The 21,713-nt window shown below is 54.5% G+C and overlaps 3 protein-coding genes and 3 non-coding genes across 9 annotated transcripts in view; 2 read left to right on the top strand and 4 right to left on the bottom strand.

The window, feature by feature from the left end:
- LOC147219444 (uncharacterized) overlaps window positions 1-6,161 on the top strand; it is an 18,270-nt gene extending 12,109 nt beyond the window's left edge. For both annotated transcript variants that reach the window (XM_086172180.1, XM_086172177.1), the window contains one exon: window positions 2,381-6,161. In XM_086172180.1, coding sequence (XP_086028306.1) covers window positions 2,422-6,084 — 3,663 coding nt within the window. In that variant the 5' untranslated portion in view covers window positions 2,381-2,421 and the 3' untranslated portion in view covers window positions 6,085-6,161. The remainder of the gene's footprint in view (window positions 1-2,380) is intronic.
- A 1,439-nt stretch (window positions 6,162-7,600) lies between these two features.
- On the bottom strand, window positions 7,601-12,948 carry slc39a6 (solute carrier family 39 member 6). Of its 3 annotated transcripts, XM_086172190.1 has the most exons (13): window positions 12,821-12,927; window positions 11,344-11,471; window positions 11,084-11,264; window positions 10,233-11,007; window positions 9,973-10,111; window positions 9,815-9,910; window positions 9,314-9,483; window positions 9,066-9,236; window positions 8,926-8,995; window positions 8,507-8,860; window positions 8,352-8,432; window positions 8,087-8,277; window positions 7,601-7,906 (listed from the first exon to the last, which is right to left on the bottom strand). In XM_086172190.1, the coding sequence occupies exons 3-13, from the start codon at window positions 11,260-11,262 to the stop codon at window positions 7,754-7,756; spliced, it is 2,379 nt and encodes a 792-aa protein (XP_086028316.1). In that variant the 5' UTR covers window positions 11,263-11,264; window positions 11,344-11,471; window positions 12,821-12,927; the 3' UTR covers window positions 7,601-7,753. The 3 variants fall into 3 exon arrangements, with proteins under 3 accessions (XP_086028316.1, XP_086028317.1, XP_086028315.1); XM_086172191.1 differs by lacking the exon at window positions 11,344-11,471 and having other exon boundaries at window positions 12,821-12,948; XM_086172189.1 differs by lacking the exon at window positions 12,821-12,927 and having other exon boundaries at window positions 11,344-12,643.
- Window positions 12,949-16,238: 3,290 nt separating this feature from the next.
- trnas-uga (transfer RNA serine (anticodon UGA)) lies at window positions 16,239-16,320 on the bottom strand. The gene has a single exon. It is a non-coding gene; the product is annotated as a tRNA-Ser (tRNA).
- A 572-nt stretch (window positions 16,321-16,892) lies between these two features.
- On the bottom strand, window positions 16,893-16,974 carry trnas-uga (transfer RNA serine (anticodon UGA)). Its single transcript has one exon. It is a non-coding gene; the product is annotated as a tRNA-Ser (tRNA).
- Window positions 16,975-17,207: 233 nt separating this feature from the next.
- Window positions 17,208-17,289, bottom strand: trnas-cga (transfer RNA serine (anticodon CGA)). The gene has a single exon. It is a non-coding gene; the product is annotated as a tRNA-Ser (tRNA).
- Window positions 17,290-18,500: 1,211 nt separating this feature from the next.
- LOC147219439 (tripartite motif-containing protein 16-like) lies at window positions 18,501-19,596 on the top strand. Its single transcript, XM_086173144.1, has one exon. The coding sequence runs from the start codon at window positions 18,501-18,503 to the stop codon at window positions 19,557-19,559; it is 1,059 nt and encodes a 352-aa protein (XP_086029270.1). The 3' UTR covers window positions 19,560-19,596.
- Window positions 19,597-21,713: the final 2,117 nt, after the last annotated feature.

The raw sequence follows: 21,713 nt of genomic DNA, 5'->3' as shown, positions 1-21,713 counted from the left end.
CTAGATACTTGTAGATACTTGTAGATACTCCTAGATACTCCTACATACTCCTACATACTCCTAGATACTCCGAGATACTTGTAGATACTCCTAGATACTCCTAGATACTTGTAGATACTTGTAGATACTCCTAGATGCTTGTAGATACTTGCAGATACTCCTAGATACTTGCAGATACTCCTAGATGCTTGTAGATACTCCTAGATACTTGTAGATACTTGTAGATACTCCTAGATACTCCTAGATACTCCTAGATACTCCTAGATACTTGTAGATACTCCTAGATACTCCTAGATACTTGTAGATACTCCTAGATACTTGTAGATACTTGCAGATACTCCTAGATACTTGTAGATACTTTTAGATATTCCTAGATACTTGTAGATACTCCTAGATACTTGTAGATACTTGTAGATACTTGTAGATACTCCTAGATACTCCTAGATACTCCTAGATACTTGTAGATACTCCTAGATACTTGTAGATACTTGTAGATACTCCTAGATACTCGTAGATACTCCGAGATACTTGTAGATACTCCTAGATACTCTTAGATACTCCTAGATACTTGTAGATACTTGTAGATACTCCTAGATGCTTGTAGATACTTGCAGATACTCCTAGATACTTGCAGATACTCCTAGATGCTTGTAGATACTCCTAGATACTTGTAGATACTTGTAGATACTCCTAGATACTCCTAGATACTCCTAGATACTTGTAGATACTCCTAGATACTCCTAGATACTCCTAGATACTTGTAGATACTCCTAGATACTTGTAGATACTTGCAGATACTCCTAGATACTTGTAGATACTTGTAGATACTCCTAGATACTTGTAGATACTCCTAGATACTTGTAGATACTTGTAGATACTCCTAGATACTCCTAGATACTTGTAGATACTCCTAGATACTTGTAGATACTTGTAGATACTTGCAGATACTCCTAGATACTTGTAGATACTCCTAGATACTTGTAGATACTCCTAGATACTCGTAGATACTCCTAGATACTTGTAGATACTTGTAGATACTCCTAGATACTCCTACATACTCCTACATACTCCTAGATACTTGTAGATACTCCTAGATACTTGTAGATACTTGTAGATACTCCTAGATACTTGTAGATACTCCTAGATACTTGTAGATACTTGCAGATACTCCTAGATACTTGTAGATACTTGCAGATACTCCTAGATACTTGTAGATACTCCTAGATACTTGTAGATACTTGCAGATACTCCTAGATACTTGTAGATACTTGTAGATACTCCTAGATACTTGTAGATACTCCTAGATACTCCTAGATACTTGTAGATACTCCTAGATACTTGTAGATACTTGCAGATACTCCTAGATACTTGTAGATACTCCTAGATACTTGTAGATACTCCTAGATACTCGTAGATACTCCTAGATACTCCTAGATACTCGTAGATACTCGTAGATACTCCTAGAGACTTGTAGATACTCCTACATACTCCTACATACTCCTAGATACTTGTAGATACTTGTAGATACTCCTAGATACTTGTAGATACTCCTAGATACTTGTAGATACTCCTAGATACTCCTAGATACTTGTAGATACTCCTAGATAGTCCTAGATACTCCTAGATACTCGTAGATACTCCTAGATACTTGTAGATACTCGTAGATACTCCTAGATACTCCTAGATACTCGTAGATACTCCTAGATACTTGTAGATACTCCTAGATACTTGTAGATACTCCTAGATACTTGTAGATACTCCTAGATACTCCTAGATACTTGTAGATACTCCTAGATACTTGTAGATACTCCTAGATACTCCTAGATACTTGTAGATACTCCTAGATAGTCCTAGATAGTCCTAGATACTCCTAGATACTCCTAGATACTCCTAGATACTTGTAGATACTCCTAGATACTCCTAGATACTTGTAGATACTCCTAGATACTCCTAGATACTTGTAGATACTCCTAGATACTCCTAGATACTTGTAGATACTCGTAGATACTTTACTGTGGTGCGGTTGGAGCGCAGCTGCTGCAACTCCTGGCCTGGCAACGCTTTGGAGCAACCAGGAGCTTCTGGAGGAGCTTCTGGAGGAGCTTCTGGAGGAGCTTCTGGAGGAGCTTCTGCGGCTCCTGTCCACAGGGAGCAAACGGAAATGAATGAAACATGGAGCCGAAGCCGTTTGCGGCTTCGGCTCCGTCCGGTTTGTCAGACACAAACGGGTCCGCGTCGGAGTCCGAGGTCAGAACATCAGAACATCAGAACGAAGCCCTGAAAGCCCCTTGAAGGAGCGAGACCATGGCGTCCACGTGGCCTCCGTCCCCGCTGGAGGCGGCGCCGCCCGGTGGCGAGTTTAACGTCTCTTCTCCGGCAGGTTTGACCCTGTGGGACCAAAGCGACCTGGAGAAAGGCACGATGGAGTGTCAGAAGCGTCACACCGAGGCCGAGATCGTGGCTTCCGAGTCCATGGCGGACAAATCCCAGGTCCTGAAGGTGGACGCGTCTCTGAAGGCCAGCTTCCTGGGCGGGCTGGTGAAGGTGGACGGATCGGCCAAATACCTGAACGACCGCAGGACGTCCAAGAGTCAGGCCCGCGTGACCCTCAGCTACCAAACCACCACCAGGTTCCACCAGCTGTCCATGAGCCACCTGGGACGAGGGAACGCGAAGCATCCCTACGTGTTCGACGAAGGAAAAGCCACGCACGTGGTCACCGGGATCCTTTACGGCGCCCAAGCCTTCTTCGTCTTCGACCGCGAGGTGTCCGACGCCGAAGACCGCCAGGACGTGGAGGGATTCCTGAAGGTGATGATCAACAAAATCCCCACGCTTTCCATCGAAGGCGAAGGTGACCTCCACATGGAGGACGGGGAGCGAGAGAAGGTGAACAAGTTTTCCTGCAAATTCCACGGAGACTTCTTCCTGGAGAAGCCTCCCGTGTCCTACCAGGACGCCATCGAGATCTACCGAGGTCTGCCGGGGCTGCTGGGACCGAACGGAGAGAACGCCGTCCCGGTGACGGTGTGGTTGCTGCCGCTGAGCTCGCTGGACTCCTCGGCGGTGAGGATCGTGCGACAGGTCAGCATCAACCTGGTTCAGGAGTCTCAGAGAATCCTGGAGGATCTGGACGAGCTGGACACCCGATGCGGCGACGCCATGAAGATGTCCGCCGCGCAGAACTTCCCGCAGATCGGCAAGAAGCTCAAGGACTTCAGAGATTATTGCGACGAATTCAAGCTGGTGTTCAGGCGGACGCTGGCCGAGAAACTTCCGAGAATCCGCGGCGGCCTGGAGGGGGAGGCGGAGCTTACGGAGGTCATGAGGAGGAGACACTTGTCCCCGTTCAACGGCAAATACCTGGAGGAGTGGATGGGCTGCAAGGAGAAGGAGATTTGCTTCGTGAAGTCTTTCACCACCCTGATGAAAAACGCCGCCGTCGTCCGATTCGAAAACAGCCTTCCGGAGACGATCCTCAGCGCCGAGCACGCCGTGGCGTTCGTCTTCACGTCGCTGGGCGACCCCGAGCCCTACCTCGCCGCCTTGTCCGACTACCTGAAAGGCACGGCCACGGAGGGCGGCGAGGTCGGAGCCGGAGACATCGAGGAGCAGCAGTGGTTCCACTCCGACAACATATCGGACAAAATGAGGACCCAAGTCAAGCTCTTCGGCGACTTCGCCGAGGCCAACGACGACAACCGCGGAATCAAGTTTCTCACCGTCGCCTTGAGCGACAAGGACCACAAGGGCTCCAGTATCTATCTCTACAACAACGGCTTCCTCACCAGCAGGAACTTCGAGCTGCCGTCCAGACCCGAGGCGGTGGCGGTGAGCGACGCCGACACCGACAGCGTGACCCTGAGGGTCGAGCGTCCCAGATTCGGGCTGGAGAACATCACCTCGTACTCGGTGGAGTACTGCGCCGGCGGGCGGGGCGGCTGGGAACGCAAGATGATGCCGAAATCCGAGGAGGTGACGGTGACGGGTCTGACGCCCAACGTGGAGTACAGGTTCCGTTGCCGAGCGGTGACCTCGGTGGGCGTCGGGCCGGCCGGCGAGCTCGGCCCCCCTGTGAAGACGCGGCCCTGCGGCCCGCCGGGGAACCCTCAGGTCGAGTCCAACTCCAGCGAGATCACGGTCATCTGGGAGAAGCCGGCCCGGCTGGGCAAGGAGGTTCAGGTGTGGAACTACGTCGTGGAGTTTGCCAAAACGTCCGACTGTGACGGAGGCGCCCGGTGGGAACGGGTGGAGGCCAGAGCGGAGAAGGCCGTCATCTCGGGGCTCGACCCGGAGACCGAGTACGCCGTCAGGATCCGATGCAACTGCGGCGCCGACGGCGAGAGCAAAAACAGCGCGACGGTTTCCCACAGCACCACCAGGCAAGACTTCCCCTCCGTCAGGGCGTACCTCAGGCACATCAGCAAGAAGCTGCCTTCCGCCGTCCCCTCGGTGTACAAGCTGCCCCTGAAGGAGGTGGATCTGGATATCGAAGGCTGCCGGAAGTTTCGTCTCGGCAAAGACAGCCTGAGACCGAATCGGACCGTCATGCTGGTCGGAGCCACGGGGTCCGGGAAGTCCACGCTCATCGACGGGATGATCAACTACATCGTGGGCGTCCACTGGGAGGACGACTTCCGGTTCAAGTTGGTCCGGGAGGATCCGTCCAGGTCCCAGGCCGAGAGCCAGACGGCCGAAGTGACCGTTTACAAGATCAACCACCACGAAGGCTTCAGGGTCCGACACTCGCTGACCATCATCGACACGCCCGGGTTCGGGGATACCAGGGGCATCAGCCGGGACAAGGAAATCATGGAGCAGATCCGGAGGCTCTTCACGTCGCCCGACGGGGTCCGCGAGGTGGATATGGTGTGTTTCACCGCCCAGGCGTCTCTGGCGCGACTCACGCACACCCAGCGCTACGTCTTCGACTCGGTGCTCTCCATTTTCGGCAAAGACCTGGAGGAGAACATCCGACTGCTGGTGACGTTTGCCGACGGAAGGCAGCCCCCGGTTTTGGAGGCCATCAAAGCCTCGGGGGTTCCCTGCCCCAAAGACGACCTCGGACTTCCCGTCAACTTCGTGTTCAACAACTCCGCTCTGTTCGCGGACAACAGAGGCGGCGCCGGCGGCGAGCGGGGCGAAGACTCCCAGGAAGAGGACGACGACAATTTCGACAAAATGTTCTGGAAAATGGGGACCAAGAACATGGACAAGTTCTTTGTGGCCTTGAGTCAGATGACCACCAAGAGTCTGCAGATGACCAAAGAGGTGCTGCAAGAGTGCAAGCAGCTGGAGGTGGCGGTGGAGGGTCTGCAGCCGCAGGTCAAGGTGGGACTGGCCAAGCTGCAGGAGATCAAATCGGCGCAGGAGAAGATCCTGGAGCAGGAGTCCGTCCTCAGCGCCAACGAAAACTTCGAGATCGAGGTGGACGTCTTGAAGCCCGTCATGGAGACGCTCACCAAGCCCGGCGAGTTCATCACCAACTGCCAGGCCTGCTCCGTGACCTGCCACTACCCCTGCGCCATCTCCAAGAACTCCGAGAAGAGCAGGTGCTCCGCCATGGACCTGACGGGAAACTGCAACGTCTGCCCGGGGAGATGCCACTGGAGCGTCCACTTCAACCAGACCTACCGCTGGAACTACGTCCAGGTCAAGGAGAAGAAGGCCATCAAGGAGCTCAAGGACAAGTACGAGCAGGCCTCCAAGCAAAAGCTCACCATCCAGGAGCTGGTCCAGAGGCAGGAGGAGGAGATCTTCGCCATCCAGGACATGGTGGTGTCCCTCATCGACCGCTCGGCCGCCTGCCTGGCGCGCCTGCAGGAGATCGCCCTGCGGCCGAACCCGCTCACCGTGCCCGGGTACATCGACATGCTGATCGAAGGCGAGAAGGCGGAGGCCAGGGAGGGCTACCTGGCCCGGGTGGCCTCCCTGGAGGCCATGAAGGATCGAGCCCGGATCATCTCCAAGGTCACCAGGAGGGAAGACCTGACCAAGAGCAGAGAGGAGCAGCAGAGGGACACCCAGCAGAGGAAGGAGAAGCGCGGCTTCTTCACCAGGATTCTGAACTTCTTCGGGATGTAGGGAAGAGAAGACCTTCAGCGGGAGCTCCGAGAACGTAGCCTCCTGCCGACTCCTAGAAATAAAGCGATAAGAAGAAATGTCTGGTGTCCTTCTGAAGTTCATTTGATGAAAACACTCACAAACCCCTCGGGTTCGTCGTCCTCGGACGGGAACCAAACATTCATTTCATGGTTTTTTGGTTTTTGTTTGGCGTGGGGGGGTTGGGGGGAAGTATGATTAGATGTCCAGGAGCAGAGAACGGCGGCGAGGTCACCTGACTACAGTGTGTGACATCATGGAGCGAGAAGAGCGCGTGATGGAGGACCTCGAGAACCTGGATGACCTGGAAGACCTGGAGGACCTCGAGGACCTCAAGAACCTCGAGAACCTGGAGGCCCTGAAGAACCTGGAGGCCTGGAGGACCTGGAGGACCTGAAGAACCTGGAGGACCTGTAGGACCTCGAGGCCCTGAAGAACCTGGAGGCCTGGAGGACCTGAAGAACCTGGAGGACCTGTAGGACCTGAAGAACCTCGAGAACCTGGAGGCCCTGAAGAACCTGGAGGCCTGGAGGACCTGAAGAACCTGTAGGACCTGAAGAACCTCGAGAACCTGGAGGACCTGAAGAACCTGTAGGACATGAAGAACCTCGAGAACCTGGATGACCTGAAGAACCTGGAGGACCTGTAGGACCTGAAGAACCTGGAGGCCTGGAGGACCTGAAGAACCTGTAGGACCTGAAGAACCTGGAGGCCCTGAAGAACCACAAGAACCTGGAGGCCCTTAAGAACCTGGAGGCCTGGAGGCCCTGAAGAACCTGGAGGCCCTGAAGAACCTCGAGAACCTGGAGGCCCTGAAGAACCTGTAGGACCTGAAGAACCTGGAGGACCTGAAGAACCTCGAGAACCTGGAGGCCCTGAAGAACCTGGAGGACCTGAAGAACCTGGAGGACCTGAAGAACCTGGAGGACCTGAAGAACCTCGAGAACCTGGAGGCCCTGAAGAACCTGGAAGACCTGAAGAACCTCGAGAACCTGGAGGCCCTGAAGAACCTGGAGGACCTGAAGAACCTCGAGAACCTGGAGGCCCTGAAGAACCTGGAGGCCCTGAAGAACCTGGAAGACCTGAAGAACCTCGAGAACCTGTAGGACCTGTAGGACCTGTAGGCTGGTCCAGCAGCGAGAAGAGCATCACCCACTTGGAGGCGGGATCTGCTCCGGGTGACTCCTGAGGGGCGGAGCTTCTCCAGGTGAGAGCGAAGCTCCGCCCCCGCGAGAAAGCCAGATGATCAGCGGGCGTCAATCAACAAAGGAGGCGGGGTCACAGTGAGAAACTGATTTATTGATCGATCGATCGGACGAGGGTAAATATAAAAATGATAAACACAAAGAGTGGGTTCGGGGGCCGTCGGTCGTCGTCGTGGCAACCGGGCTGTAACAGAAGGCTCGTGGAGGATTCACAAATGATCGACGGGGGGACGGACTCGGCTGCCGGGGGTAACAAGCCCCGCCCACTTCGTCCTCGTCGCCGCCTCTCGCCATTTCTTTTTTTTTTTTCTTTTTAAAGCTCGTCGTCGGATCGGACGCTCCTTTTTCTTACTTTCACAAAGGGGGGGGGGGTTGTTTTTTTGTGGAATAAAACATCGCCGCGGGCAAGCCGTCGTCGTCGCCGCGGCGACGTCGCCGTGGCGACGTCAGTCCCCGAGGTCCAGGTGGATCTTGTGCTCGAAGACGGCGATGAGCAGCATCACGCAGAAGCCCAGCAGGATGCCGGCGTTCTGCAGCAGGAAGAAGCCCCAGTGGCTGATGCCGTGGTCGCCCGCGTCGTTGTGCAGCATCTCCGGGACCTGACACACACACACACACACACACATGCGTGCACACGCATGCACACACACACACGCATGCGTGCGTGCGCACACACACATGCACGGTGCTGCCGGGTCATTACGGGGTTCCAAAATGAGGGGAATTGGACCAATCGGGTGGCCTCCGGGCGGGGCTAAGCTCCGCCCCCGCACACTCACCATGTCCACCAGCGCCACGTACATGAAGAGGCCGGCGGTGAGGGCGAAGATCCAGGTGGAGACGTTCTCGGCGTAGTGGCCGATCAGGATCCCCGTGGCCACGCCCAGGTACGCCGTCATGGCCGACAGCACGTTGTAGAGGACGGCCTGCCGCGCCGTCATCCCCGCCTTCAGCAGCACCGCAAAGTCACCTGAGGGGGCGGGGCTACGTCAAACTCGCCGTCGCCGAGCGACCGTCGGAGGAGGAGGAGGGGGCGGGGCTTACCCAGCTCGTGCGGCAGCTCGTGGCAGAAGACGGCGACGGCGGTGCTCAGCCCCATGGACAGCCCCTCGGTGAAGGCGGCGCCTGCGGACGCCACAAAACCGCCGTCAGCGGACGCCGGGGGGGGGTTTCAACCAATCGGGACGCGGCGCGCTCACCGATGGCGAGGCCGTCGCTGAAGTTGTGCAGGCCGTCGCCCATGATGACCATCCAGGCCAGCGTGGCCACGCCGGCGTGCTGGAAGTGCTGCTGCGAGTAGGAGTGGGCGTGGCTGTGCGGGTGGTGGTTCTGGGAGTGATGGTGGTGCAGGATGTGGTGGTAGTCATGGTGATGGTGGTGCAGGCTGTCCGCCTGGCCCACCGTGTCGTGGAAGTGGGAGTGGCATTTGTTCTCGCAGTCCTCGGCCGTGTAGCCGTGCGCCGCCGCCGCCGGCGTCAGCATCACCTGCTCCTCCTCCGCCACGCCCGTGATGGCCGGCTCGCAGAAAACGCCGGCGCCGTTGGTGTCCACGTCTGCGGCAGGAGGCGGCACAGTAAGCTCACAACACACACACACACACACACACACACGTCCTCACCTTCTGCCGGCTTCAGGTCGCTCTCCTCCGGCGTCGGCTGCTTCTCCAGGTCGGCCTTCTCCTTCTGGAGCTGAAAGCAGAGCCGAGATCCGATTGGCTCCCGTCCCGTCGGGCCGCCGCCCCCTCCGACCCCCACTGACCTTCTTCTTCTTGTCCTTGTACATCTTCCCCAGCGTGAGGAAGTGCTCGATGATGAACATGAAGTAGACGCCGCTCAGCGCCGTCAGGCCCTTCCACACGCCGTCCAGATGCTCGCCGTCCTCCTGCGGCTCCTCCGGCTCGTGGTGGTGGTGGTGATGGTTCCCCTGGGACTGCCGGCACACGGGGACGTTGGAGGACGCCGGAGCTCGAGGGCGCGGCGGCGAACGGCGGGCGGCGAGCGACTCACGTGCGGGATGAGGTGCAGGAAGGCGTCGCCGCTCAGCGTCCCCACGGCGAGCGCCACCAGGAAGCTGAGCATGAACTTGAAGAAGACCCGGTTCATCAGCGGGATGAGGAGAACCCCCAGCAGGGACAGCAGGCTGATCACGGTGATGGACACCAGACCTCCGACCCACGCTGGCAGGGAGACAGGAAGACAGTCACACACACACACACACACACACACACACACACACACACACACACACACACACACACACACACTTGCGCAGACAAACACAATCACACAAACATACCTACACGCACTCACACATACACACACATTTGCACACACACACACACACTCACTGACTCACTCACTCAGACACACACACACACACACACCTACACACTCACACGCAATCACACAAACATATCTACACACACTCACACATTCACACTCACTGACTCATTCACTCAGACACATACACACACACACACACACACACACACACACACACACACTTACCCATGGCGATGCTTTTGCTTCTCTCTGTCGCCCCCTGGTGGTCTGAGTGGTTGTGGTTGCCATGGTGACCGTGAGCCAGGTTGTGATGCTTGTGGTCTGAAAGCAAACGGCGAGTGATCAGCCGCGACCTTTGACCCGTCACCCCCCCCCCCCCGTACCTCCGCCCGTGTGCAGGATGCAGGCTCCGCCCTCGATCTGGTGCAGGAGGGCGGGGCAAAGGTAGATGAAGTCCCCCGGGGTCACGACCCCTCCCGGCGCCATCCCGTGGGTGGACAGGAGCAGCGAGGCGTTCAGACACTGGAACACAACGCAGCGCTAAGCCCCGCCCCTCTGACGCCGTTACCGTGGCGATCAATTGACACGTTGCTATGACAATCAATTGAGAGGAACGATCCTGGGGAGGTAAGGAGTGTCCTACCTCAGAGAGAGAAGGTTCCTGGTCCAGACCTCCATGGTCAGCGTGGTCATGACCTTCATGGTCAGCATGGTCATGACCTCCATGACCTCCATGATCAGCGTGATCATGACCTTCATGGACGCCGTGGTCATGACCTTCATGGTCAGCATGGTCATGACCTCCATGACCTCCATGATCAGCGTGGTCATGACCTTCATGGTCGCCGTGGTCATGACCTTCATGGTCAGCGTGGTCATGACCTCCATGACCTCCATGGTCAGCATGGTCATGACCTCCATGGTCAGCGTGGTCATGACCTCCATGGTCAGCGTGGTCATGACCTTCATGGTCGGCGTGGTCATGACCTCCGTGGTCGGCGTGGTCATGACCACCGTGGTCGGCGTGGTCATGACCACCGTGGTCGTGGTCTCCAGGCGTCCAGCTCACAACCATCCGTGCGTCTTGGGTGGCGCCGGACACCTGATGGCCGTCGGCCACCAGCTGGGTGTTGTAGGTTGCCGTGGTGACGAGGTCAGGCGGCGTCTCCACGCTCCCCTGGTCTCGCCTCAGCCTCCTCCCAGGAACCTTCCCCGCGGGCCGGTGGGAATCCTCGTCGCCATGGTGATGGTCATGGTCATGGTCGTGGTGGTCATGATGGTCATGATGGTCATGGTGGTCGTGGCGGCGGGCCGGCGGCTCGCGGTGCTGCACCGTGACGGTCCTGATCTGATCCAGACCCACGTTCTGGAGGAGCCGTTTCAACCCGGCCAGGGAGATGGTGCCGTTCTCGCCGTACCTGAGGAGCCAATCAGAAGACGGGCTCAGCGCGGCGTCCCACGCCTTCCCCGTGCACCGGATCCTTCCGGCCTCACCTGCTGAAGAGCGCCTCCAGGTGCCTGCGCCGGCCCTCCTCGGCCCGCGGCCGGTCCACCGTGGCCGACGGCGGCCACAGCTCGCCGGTAGGTGGGATGCAGGTCGTGGCGGCCGCCAGTCCGGCCGCCAGGAGTAAGATGGCGGCCAGAGCGGCGGGGCGGGTCACCTGCGAGATCATCTCTGCGGGGACACAGGAGAAGGTCACCTGACACACCTTCTGGACAGGAAGCTCCGCCCATCGGTCGCTATGGAAACTCACCCCCTCAGGCGCCACGGCAACGCCCCCCTGCCACAGGCTTGAGGGCCGTGATGTCACAAATAGGGGCCGTGATGTCACCAAGCTGGCTGTAATGTCACCAAGGGGGGCTATGATGTCACATTGGAGGGCTATGATATCAAGGAAGGAAGGCCGTGACGTCACGTAGAACTTCGAGCAGACATTTTTAGTTGTGGCGTCAAATGCGGGGTGCTGTGACGTCACACGGGGGTTGCGGTCGAACGTGCGTCGGCGGCGCAGAGCGGCAGAGATTTATCCGGCGAGGACAATAAATCCACCGGTCGATAATCGAAGCCCTGCTCTGACGCGGCGGCCAACACAAACTTCGGGTTTTTTAATAACCTCCATCCACGGTCCGATGGATGGAGGGACACAGATGGCGGACTGAGGGGGGGCTGGACCGGAGGCGGCGGGACCGGGGTTACCGGGAGACGGAGGCCGGGCGAACAGACCGCGGTGACGCGGAAAACCGTCACCAGCCGCGGTCGGACCCATGTAGCATCCTGCTAACATCCTGCTAGCATCCTGCTAGCATCCAGCTAGCATCTTGCTAAGATCCAGCTAGCATCCTGCTAGCATGATGCAAGCATCTTGCTAGCATCCTGCTAGCCCGCATGCCGCCGTCTGCGGATGAAACCCTTCAAAACCCTCTGAATCAGCCAAAGGCCTCCCTGAAACCCGAGACGAATTCAAGAGTGACTTCCAAACAACCCCAATCTAGAGTCTCTAGATTGGACTTCGGGACGGGCGGGACGCCTGGTGGGGTGTACTCTAGAAAGCGATGTTTCCCGGCGGAGTCCGGCAGCGGCGGCGGCGGCCTCGTGGTTCGCGGTCGGGTCGGTAAACGCGGGTGAACGGGGGACCCCGAGGAAGGGGGAAGAGGGGGCCCCCGGGTCCCCGTTTCGAGGCCGAATCTTAGCTCGACCTCGGCCGGGTACAAACCCAGAACATCCCGGGGCGGCGCGCCGGGACGGGACGAACGGTCCTTAAAGTATCATTTTTCTGAAAGGAGTCCGGCGGCGGCGACGGAAAGCCGTTCAGCTGAGCTGTCCGTGTATCATCCGGGCCGGGAGATACACTGGTCCGGCCGACACCGAGAACCGGACCGGAACCGGGGTCCGGAACCGGGAACCGGGCTGTAGGCACCGGGCTCCGGGCACCGGGCGCACGGAGGCAGCCCGCGGGCCTGCCCCGGGCCCCGGCCGGTTCCAGGCCGTCATGGAACCTAAAACGCATCAAAGAAAACCCCGCGCCGTGCGCGTACTGCCCCCCCCCCCCCCCACGCCCCCGCGGGATATAAACACGAACACGTTGGGTTTGTGCGCCCCGCACACGCCGGTGCCGTGTGCACAAACACGGAACCCGGAAACCGCGCGCAAAGGCCGGCGGTCGCCGCGTCCCCGCGCCGGAGAACCGGGACGCGCCCGGTGCGGGAGGGGGAGGGGAAGGGGGGGCTCACCGGCTGGAAGCGGCTTCTCCGGTCTCCGGTATCCGGTATCCGGTGCTGCGTGGCGTGGCGTGGCGGCTCCGATGCGCGGAGGATGTGATGACGACGCCTTCACGGCCTGCAGGAAATCTTACACTCCGGGGGGGGGGGGGGGGGGGCGTGACCTGACGCGTCCGGTTAACGTTCACTTTTTTTATCCTTCTTTATTATTTTTTAATTCTATTTGAGTTCATGGATGTTTTTAGCTGGAGAATAAAGGATGCAAAGAATTAAAAAAAAAAAGAAAATGAGCAAGATTAAAGAAATGAAAACGAAACAATTCAATAAAACTAGATGGAAGAAAGGAAGAAAAGATAAGTGGATGAAGATGGATGGATGGATGGATGGATGGATGGATGGATGGATGGATGGAGAAATGAGGGAAAACAAATGAAAGTCATCAATAAATGAATTTATTATTAAACATCAATGTTGCAATTTCACTGAAGAGACGAAAGGAAATGAAAACCCAAAGAAATAATTGATGAATAAGATTCAAATAATGAAAAAACAAGTCAAATCAATGAATAAAAAAGTAAAGAAACCAAGGAAACCAGTAAAGTTCCAGTGCAGAACTTTATTGATCTGATTGATCGGTTCTTTATTGATCATGGATCGGCCTCAGAGCTGGACCCGAGGTCCGGCGGCCCCGGTCTGGACCCTCCCGCGGACCAAAGGTCCTGGGAACCCGAGGAGAAAGATCTGGTGATGGGTGATCCGGGCCGGAGGAGGGAGAGGCCGTGGGAACCTGAACCAGGAGACCTGAAGCCGCAGGAGATAATCCGCTCCCACCCTGAAGACCAGCAGGATTAGGGAGGCACCTGATCTCTCCTCCACCCTCTGAGACAACACGGGACCCCCCGGCCCCCCGGGGCCCCGCCAGCTTCCCACGCAAGGAGTCACCCGCCCGTGCAAGCCCCGCCCCCGTGCAAGCCCCGCCCCCAGGTGACCTCCAGTCAGTCACATGATTTGCAGTCATTTCCCGTATTCAGTCGGTTTCCTCTTTTTGGTCCCGAGCCCGGATAAATGCAGAGGGTTGCGTCAGGAAGGGCATCCGGCGTAAAACTTTTGCCAAAATCAAACATGCGAGACAACCAAAACTATACCATACCGGATCGGTCGCGGACCGGGTTAACAACGACCGCCTTTGGTACTGATGACCTACAGGGTACTAATGGAAACTGGGCTACTGTGGGTCCAAGAACAAGAAGAAGAAGAAGAGGAGGAGTTCGTGTTTGGAAGCAGAGAGAGAGGAGGAAAGGAAAGAGTCTGGGACTGAGAGGAGGGACTTTGAATGTTGGGACGATGACAGGAAAAGGTAGAGAGTTGGTGGACATGATGCAGAGAAGGAAGGTGGATATACTGTGTGTCCAGGAGACCAGGTGGAAAGGTAGCAAGGCTAGAAGCTTAGGAGCAGCTTTAAGTTGTACTATTATGGTACTGACAAGAAGAGAAATGGAGTAGGAGTTATCTTGAAGGAGGAGTTTGTTAGGAACGTCCTAGAGGTGAAAAGAATGTCAGATAGACTTATGAGTCTGAAACTGGAAATCGAAGGTGTGATGCTCAATGTTGTTAGTGGCTATGCCCCACAGGTGAATCTGAAGAGCAGGGAAAGTTCTGGAATGAGTTAGATGAAGTGATGCAGAATATTCCCAGAAATGAGAGAGTGGTCATTGGTGCAGACTTCAATGGACATGTTGGTGAAGGCAATAGAGGGGATGAAGAAGTGATGGGCAGATTTGGTATCCAGGATAGGAATGCAGAGGGACAGATGGTGGTAGATTTTGCAAAAAGGATGGAAATGGCTGTAGTGAACACCTTTTTCCAGAAAAAACAGGAACATAGGGTAACTTATAAGAGCGGAGGTAGGAGCACGCAGGTAGACTACATCTTGTATAGACGAGGTAACGTGAAAGAGATCAGTGACTGCAAAGTAGTTGTAGGTGAGAGTGTAGCCAGACAGCATAGGATGGTGGTTTGTAGGATGACTCTGGTGACAAGGAAGATGAAGAGGACAAAGGCAGAGCAGAGGACAAAGTGGTGGAAGCTGAAAAGGGAGGAGTGTTGCATGGTTTTCAGGGAGGAGTTGAGAAAGGGTCTGGGTGGTCAGGGTGAGCTTCCAGATGATTGGACAACAACAGCTAGTGTTATCAGGGAGACAGGTAGAAGAGTACTTGGTGTGTCATCTGGAAGGAAAGTAGATAAGGAGACTTGGTGGTGGAATGAGGAAGTGCAGGAGTGTATACAGAGAAAGAGGTTAGCGAAGAAGAAGTGGGATACTGAGAGGACTGAAGAGAACAGACAGGAGTTCAGGGAGATGCGGCGAAAGGTAAATATAGAGGTAGCAAAGGCAAAACAAAGGGCGTACGATGACTTGTATGCTCGGTTGGACAGTAAGGAGGGTGAGTATGATCTATACAGGTTGGCGAAACAGAGAGCTAAAGATGGAAAGGATGTACAACAGGTCCGGGTGATTAAGGACAGAGAGGGAAATGTATTGACAGATGCTAGAAGAGTGATGGGAAGATGGAAAGAGTACTTTGAAGAGCTGATGAATGGGGAAAATAAAGAGAGGCAAGGGTAGAAGAGATGACTTTTGTAGACCACAAAGTAGCACAAATTAGTGAAAGTGAAGTGAGGAAGGCATTGAAGAGGATGAAGAGTGGAAAAGCAGTTGGTCCTGATGATATACCTGTGGAGGTTTAAGTCACGTCCAACGCCTTAACCGCTCGGCCATCACAGCCCATGTTTCAGCTTCCACTGAGTTGGTTTTCCAAAAATTATAAACCACTGAAAGGCCTCTTTTGTGGGTTAGGGTTAGGATTAGCGTGATGACCTTAAAGGAAGGCCTATTGTTGCACAGTTGAAATCCTTTCCCCCCCGGTGGAGTTGACCTGGGCAGTGGTTGAACCAATAGTGAGATGAGTAAATGACATGTTGCAGCTCCAAGCAGGATGATGTTCCACCTGATAGAACCTAATTTGTTCTGAAAAGCCCAGATGCTGGATTTACAGTGTGACCAACTGGGTTAATGGTTCTTCTGCCTAAATCTGAGCAACTCTAAAGTTCACTGATATCCACTGAACTTGTTTCTCTCAGTCAGCAGGCCTTAGTTGCTGTAGTAAAGTAACTTGATAGCTGCCTAACAGGGCAGTGTTCCAGTAGAGGACAGCCGGCAGACATGTAAGTTATAATGAGCATGGATCCTCAGAACCTTGTTTTGACAATCAGATAATCTCGGGAGAAGCACCGGCAACATCTGTCAGAGTCCACTTTGACACCCTGGTGTCCAAATCAGTGTCCCTTGTTGAGAAGGACATCACTGGCATCTTCCCAAGGACAGTTTGCGGTACTATAACATTAACTTGAGTGTGGAAGACACTGTCATACTCGCTGTGAGCAGGACTTGAACCTGCGCAGGGAAACCCCATTGGATTTCAAGTCCAACGCCTTAACCGCTCGGCCATCACAGCTCCTCTTATGGGCATCTTGCACTTCTGTGTGAAGCGGATGTTGTTTGCAGATAATGCTCTAACCGCTATGTCACTGTTCTCTGCTGAAGATCAATGGTTGGAACAAGTCACAGCACTTGGAGTTTGAGGTTGTAGTTCTGAGGCCTGAGCCTGAGTCCATGTGTTGTCCTTAAATTGAAAAAGCTGAGACTTGACATGAAAGTTGGTTTTGTTCACTATCTGTGAAGTTGAAGCATCTCTCAGAGTGGAGAGCAGTGGTTTGGTCCAAAGTGTCCCCACAATGGCTTTTTACTTTTGCGCTGTAGAAGAAAGGCTGAGCTTCCAGAAGAGGAAAGTTTTCCAACATAGGCTTTGCAATTGGAATGTCAAACTGCTGTGGATTCAAAGAAGTCTTAAGCTGTCGACCTCTGGAGAAGCACTGCCAACCTGTGTCAGATGAAGCTGATCCACTTGGAATAGTTGTTCTTCTAATAGTTGTTTGGCTTGAACCTGAGTGACTTCAAGCACAAGCATAATAATCAGATCATCCAGCTGTCGTGGTTGGTCACCAACCATCACCGGCCCCTGGCTGTCGCTGTGAGCAGGACTCGAACCTGCGCGGGGAAACCCCATTGGATTTCAAGTCCAACGCCTTAACCTCTCGGCCATCACAGCTGCTCTTCAATGACTCTTGCAATTTGTGTCCAACCCATGTTGCCTGCAGATGATGCTATAGTTGCTATGCTAAGCTACCCACTGCAACAGCACCAAGGCAGTTATCTGCCCAGGATCGATGGCTGGAGCCAGTTCCCTAAAGAAAAGCGAGGTGGTTAAAATGTTTTGGGCTGGAGATGAACCTCTGTGCTGTCGGCACACCAAGAACAATCAAGAGAAGCAAAGGAAGCGCTCGCTGTGAGCAGGGTTCGAACCTGCGCGGGGAAACCCCATTGGATTTCGAGTCCAACGCCTTCACCTCTCGGCCATCACAGCTGTTCTGGGGTGATTCTTGCACTTTTGTCAGAAACATGTGATGTTGTTTGCAGGCGATGCCGTAGTTGCTACGTCACCGTTCTCTGCTGAATGGCTGGAAGAAGTGGAGAGATGATTGGACAACAGATAGTGTTATCATGGAGACGCCAGGAGAGCATTTGGTCTGTCATCTGGAAGGAAAGTAGATAAGGAGACTTGGTGGTGGAACGAGGACGAGCAGGAGTTTATATAGAACTGGATTAGAGCTGCCAGGCAGCAGGTCCAGAGGAAGACCAAGGAGAAGATGGATGGACGTCGTGAGAGAAGATATGAAGGTAGTTGGTGTGAGAGAGGAGGATCCAGAGACCAGGGTTGGATGGAGAAGGTGGATTCACTGTGGAGACCCTGAAGGGAGAAGACCAGAGGAGAAGTTGGTTTCCTCATTTTCCACATATCTGACTGCGGGAGCCGATCTGAATCTAATCTGATCGGATTTTAATCCGATTTCCAATCACATTTCAAAGGGAAACGTTTCATTTTAATCTGATTTCATTTAATCTGATTCCAATCTGATCCGATTTTAATCTGATATCAGTCTGATTCCACATTTCAATTGGATGTCATTTAATTGCAATCTGATCCCAATCTAATCCGATTATAATCTGATTCCAGCGTAATCCGATTTGACTCCGTTCTTTTTTTATTTAATTTGTATTTCAATCCGAACGAAATCCGATACAATTTGATTTCATCTGATTCCAATCACGTTTCAATCATCTTAATCTGGTTCAACCGATCCGATTCATTCACGCTGGATTTTGGGTTTCTTCTAATCTGATTGGGATCTAATCTCATGATTAAATCTCTGATCTAATCTCATCTAATCTGATCTAATCTGATCTCATCTGATCTCATCTGATCTCATCTAATCTCATGATTAAATCTCTGATCTAATCTGATCTAATCTGATCTGGTTTGATTTCCGATGTGATGTGATGGTAATCAGATTGGACGTCGGTCTGATCTCAGATCAGATCTTCTCCGATCCCATCAGACCTCCATCTGCCCCCCTGTCTATCTCCAGCCCCTGCTGTCAATCATCCCGAGGGGGCGGGGCTAAGGGCGGTGATGTCACACAGGGCCGTGGCGTCGCTGTGAAGAGGCGACGTTGCTCTCTTTGTAAGAGTCCGTGGAGAACCTGGACGTTCTGGCGGCGGAGGAGAAGGAGGTCCATGAAGGGCAAGCAGAAGAAGAAGGCGGCGGCGGCGGCAAGGAGGCCGGAGGGCCACAAGGAGGTGCTGGTGAGCAGGCAGGTCATCTGGCAGAAGATCCGCCGCAGAGAAGGAGACGTGGAGCTGCTCCGGCGGGAGGCGGAGAACATCCGGACCTCGGCCGACCAGGCGCTGGAGAAGGGCGAGGAGATCCTGGAGCGCCTGGCGCGGGTCCTGGAGGAGCGGCGCTCCGAGCTGAGGCCGAGGATCCGCTCCGAGGTGGGCCGGGTCGGAGAGCTTCGGGAGAAGATGGAGGAGGAGATCCTGGACCTGGAGCGGCTCCTCGGCTCCTCGGCAGAAGCTCCGCCTCCGAGGTTCGGCTCCGTCGGATCCTCGCCGGGTTCCTTCTTCCGGGGCCTGAGGGACGCCCTGACGGACGCCAGGGACGGACTGCTGCTGCTCCTGGAGGAGCGCTGGAGGAACATCTCCCGGACGGTCGACCAGGCCGACGTCCTGCTGTCTCGCCGGGAGCCGGCGTCCAGAGCCGAGCTCCTGAAGCACCATCTCCGCCTCACGCTGGACGCCGACACGGCCGACTGGAGGCTGGTGGTCTCCGAGGGCGACCGCGAGGCGACGGCCGTCAGGAAGGAGCAGGCCTTCTCCAGACACCCCGACAGGTTCTTCCTCAGCCGGCAGGTTCTGAGCCGGGAGCTCCTGAGCGGACGCTGCTACTGGGAGGTGGACTGGGCCGGGGACGAGGTGGTCCTGGCCGTGGCCTACGAGAACATCGCCAGGGAAGGAGACGAGTGCGGCTTCGGCTGGAACGCCGAGTCCTGGGCTCTGAGCTGGAGCCACGGCGCCTTCGGCTTCCGCCACGACAAGGTCCCCTCCGCCGTGGCCGGGGAACGGGCCTCCAGGCTGGGGGTGTTCCTGCACCACGGGGCCGGCGTCCTGTGCTTCTACGGCATCTCCGACGCCTTCGTCCTGCTCCGCAGGGTCCAGACCACCTTCACCGGGCCCCTGCGCGCCGGCCTGGGGCTCTACAGCTCCGGCTCCAAGGCCGAGCTCGTCAAGCACTGATAGAAGCTGGGCCTCTGGACCTCTGGGTCCATGGACATCTGGACATCTGGACCTCTGGACCTCTGGACCTCTGGACCTTTGGGTACATGGACCTCTGGACCTCTGGGACTCTGGGTCCATGGACCTCTGGACCTCTGGGTCCATGGACATCTGGACATCTGGACATCTGGACATCTGGACCTCTGGACCTCTAGACCTCTGGGACTCTGGGTCCATGGACCTCTGGACCTCTGGACCTCCAGACCTCTGGGTCCATGGACCTCTGGACCTCAGGGCCTCTGGGTCCATGGACTTCTGGACCTCTGGACCTCTGGACCTCCGGGTCCATGGACCTCTGCTTCGGTGGTTCCTTTTGCTTCTGCTGTTGAAATAAAGTGATACATGAAAATGGTTTCTCTGTTTTTCTTGGAGTCAGAAGGTCAGCTGACGTGGTCCAGACATCGGGCTCGAGCAGAAGTCAAAGTACAAGAACTTCACTGTCACCTCAGTCAACAGTAGGCAACCTGCGAGAGCCCACAGGAACCCGCCTGAGGTTCTCCAGGTTCTCCTGCCTGAGGTTCTCCAGGTTCTCCGGCACCGACAGCAAGCGTCCAGTGGGCGGCAGCACCTGACCTCCAGCCGCAAGAAGGGGGGCGACGTCATCCCAGACGCTGATGGGCATCTGTGAGTAAAAGTAGTTACTACTACTACTAGTAGTACTACTACCAGTGCAACTAATACAACTAGTATCAGTAGTACTATGGTGATCGTTATTACGGTGCTTCCTCTGTGCAGCAGGGGTGGGAGCGGTCACTTTGGTTGCTGTAGTAATAGAGTAGTAATAAAGAAGTAATAGAGTAGTAATAGAGTAGTAATAGAGAAGTAATAGAGTAGTAATAGAGAAGTAACAGAGAAGTAATAGAGTAGTAATAGAGTAGTAATAAAGCAGTAATAGAGAAGTAATAGAGTAGTAATAGAGAAGTAATAGAGTAGTAATAGAGAAGTAACAGAGAAGTAATAGAGTAGTAATAGAATAGTAATAGAGAACTAATAGAGTAGTAATAGAGAAGTAATAGAGTAGTAATAAAGCAGTAATAGAGAACTAATAGAGTAGTAATAGAGAACTTATAGAGTAGTAATAGAGAAGTAATAGAGTAGTAATAAAGCAGTAATAGAGAACTAATAGAGTAGTAATAGAGAAGTAATAGAGTAGTAATAAAGCAGTAATAGAGAAGTAATAGAGAAGTACCAGCACTCTTATTTGAGTAGTAGTAAGACTACTAATAGAGTAGTAGTAGGACTCACAATACTGGTAGTATTAGAGTAGTACTTGAGTGGTAATATAGTAGTACTAGAGAAGTACTTAGTCCAAAAAAAACTTCAAATAAATCGACAGCTGATAAGTTGACAAGAAGATCAAGGATGAAAATGGGCAACATCCAGGAACAGCCAGGCTGAAAACACACAACTAGAAGGAAACAACAATGTCAACAGACAGAAGCAAATAAATAGCGATGAATAAATAAATGAAACGGCAGGATGAGTGCGGATCAGCAGAGGGAGGACCTGGCCTGAGGTGGTGAGGTGGTGAGGTGGTGAGGTGGTGAGGTGGTGAGGTGGTGAGGTGGTGAGGTGGTGAGGTGGTGAGGTGGTGAGATGGTGAGGTGGTGAGATGGTGAGATGGTGAGGTGGTGAGGTGGTGAGGTGGTGAGGTGGTGAGGTGGTGAGGTGGTGAGGTGGTGAGATGGTGAGGTGGTGAGATGGTGAGGTGGTGAGATGGTGAGATGGTGAGGTGGTGAGGTGGTGAGGTGGTGAGGTGGTGAGATGGTGAGGTGGTGAGGTGGTGAGGTGGTGAGGTGGTGAGGTGGTGAGGTGGTGAGATGGTGAGGTGGTGAGATGGTGAGGTGGTGAGATGGTGAGATGGTGAGGTGGTGAGGTGGTGAGGTGGTGAGGTGGTGAGGTCCTCCCCCTCCTGCAGAAGGTCCAGGTTGCTCCCAGCAGCGAGCAGTGCTTCCTCAGTATCTTGTCGAGCTGCCGGCTTTATAGAAGAAGAGCGCCGGCGAGCAAACAAACACCGCCGGAAGATCTGGAGGAGCCACAGACACCAAAGTACCTCAAACTCAGGAGAAACATCCTGCTCTGAACCTTCCTGTACCAGTACTGACAGCAGGGCCT

The sequence above is a fragment of the Fistularia commersonii genome, chromosome 25 (assembly GCF_037954325.1).
Source record: "Fistularia commersonii isolate RoL2024-O1a breed Wild chromosome 25, RoL_Fcom_v1.0, whole genome shotgun sequence".
Taxonomy (NCBI): domain Eukaryota; kingdom Metazoa; phylum Chordata; class Actinopteri; order Syngnathiformes; family Fistulariidae; genus Fistularia; species Fistularia commersonii.
Note: the sequence above shows the minus strand (reverse complement) of the source record. Positions and strands in the feature narration are given on the sequence as shown.

Excerpts from the sequence above, each read along its gene's own strand:
- LOC147219439 (XM_086173144.1), top strand. The coding sequence starts at position 18,501 with ATGAAGGGCAAGCAGAAGAAGAAGGCGGCGGCGGCGGCAAGGAGGCCG.
- slc39a6 (XM_086172191.1), bottom strand. The coding sequence starts at position 11,262 with ATGATCTCGCAGGTGACCCGCCCCGCCGCTCTGGCCGCCATCTTACTC. Across the intron at positions 11,008-11,083 it reads CTGGAGGCGCTCTTCAGCAG|GTACGGCGAGAACGGCACCA; the intron begins GTGAGGCCGGAA and ends TTGGCTCCTCAG. Across the intron at positions 8,996-9,065 it reads ACAAGGACAAGAAGAAGAAG|CTCCAGAAGGAGAAGGCCGA; the intron begins GTCAGTGGGGGT and ends CTCTGCTTTCAG.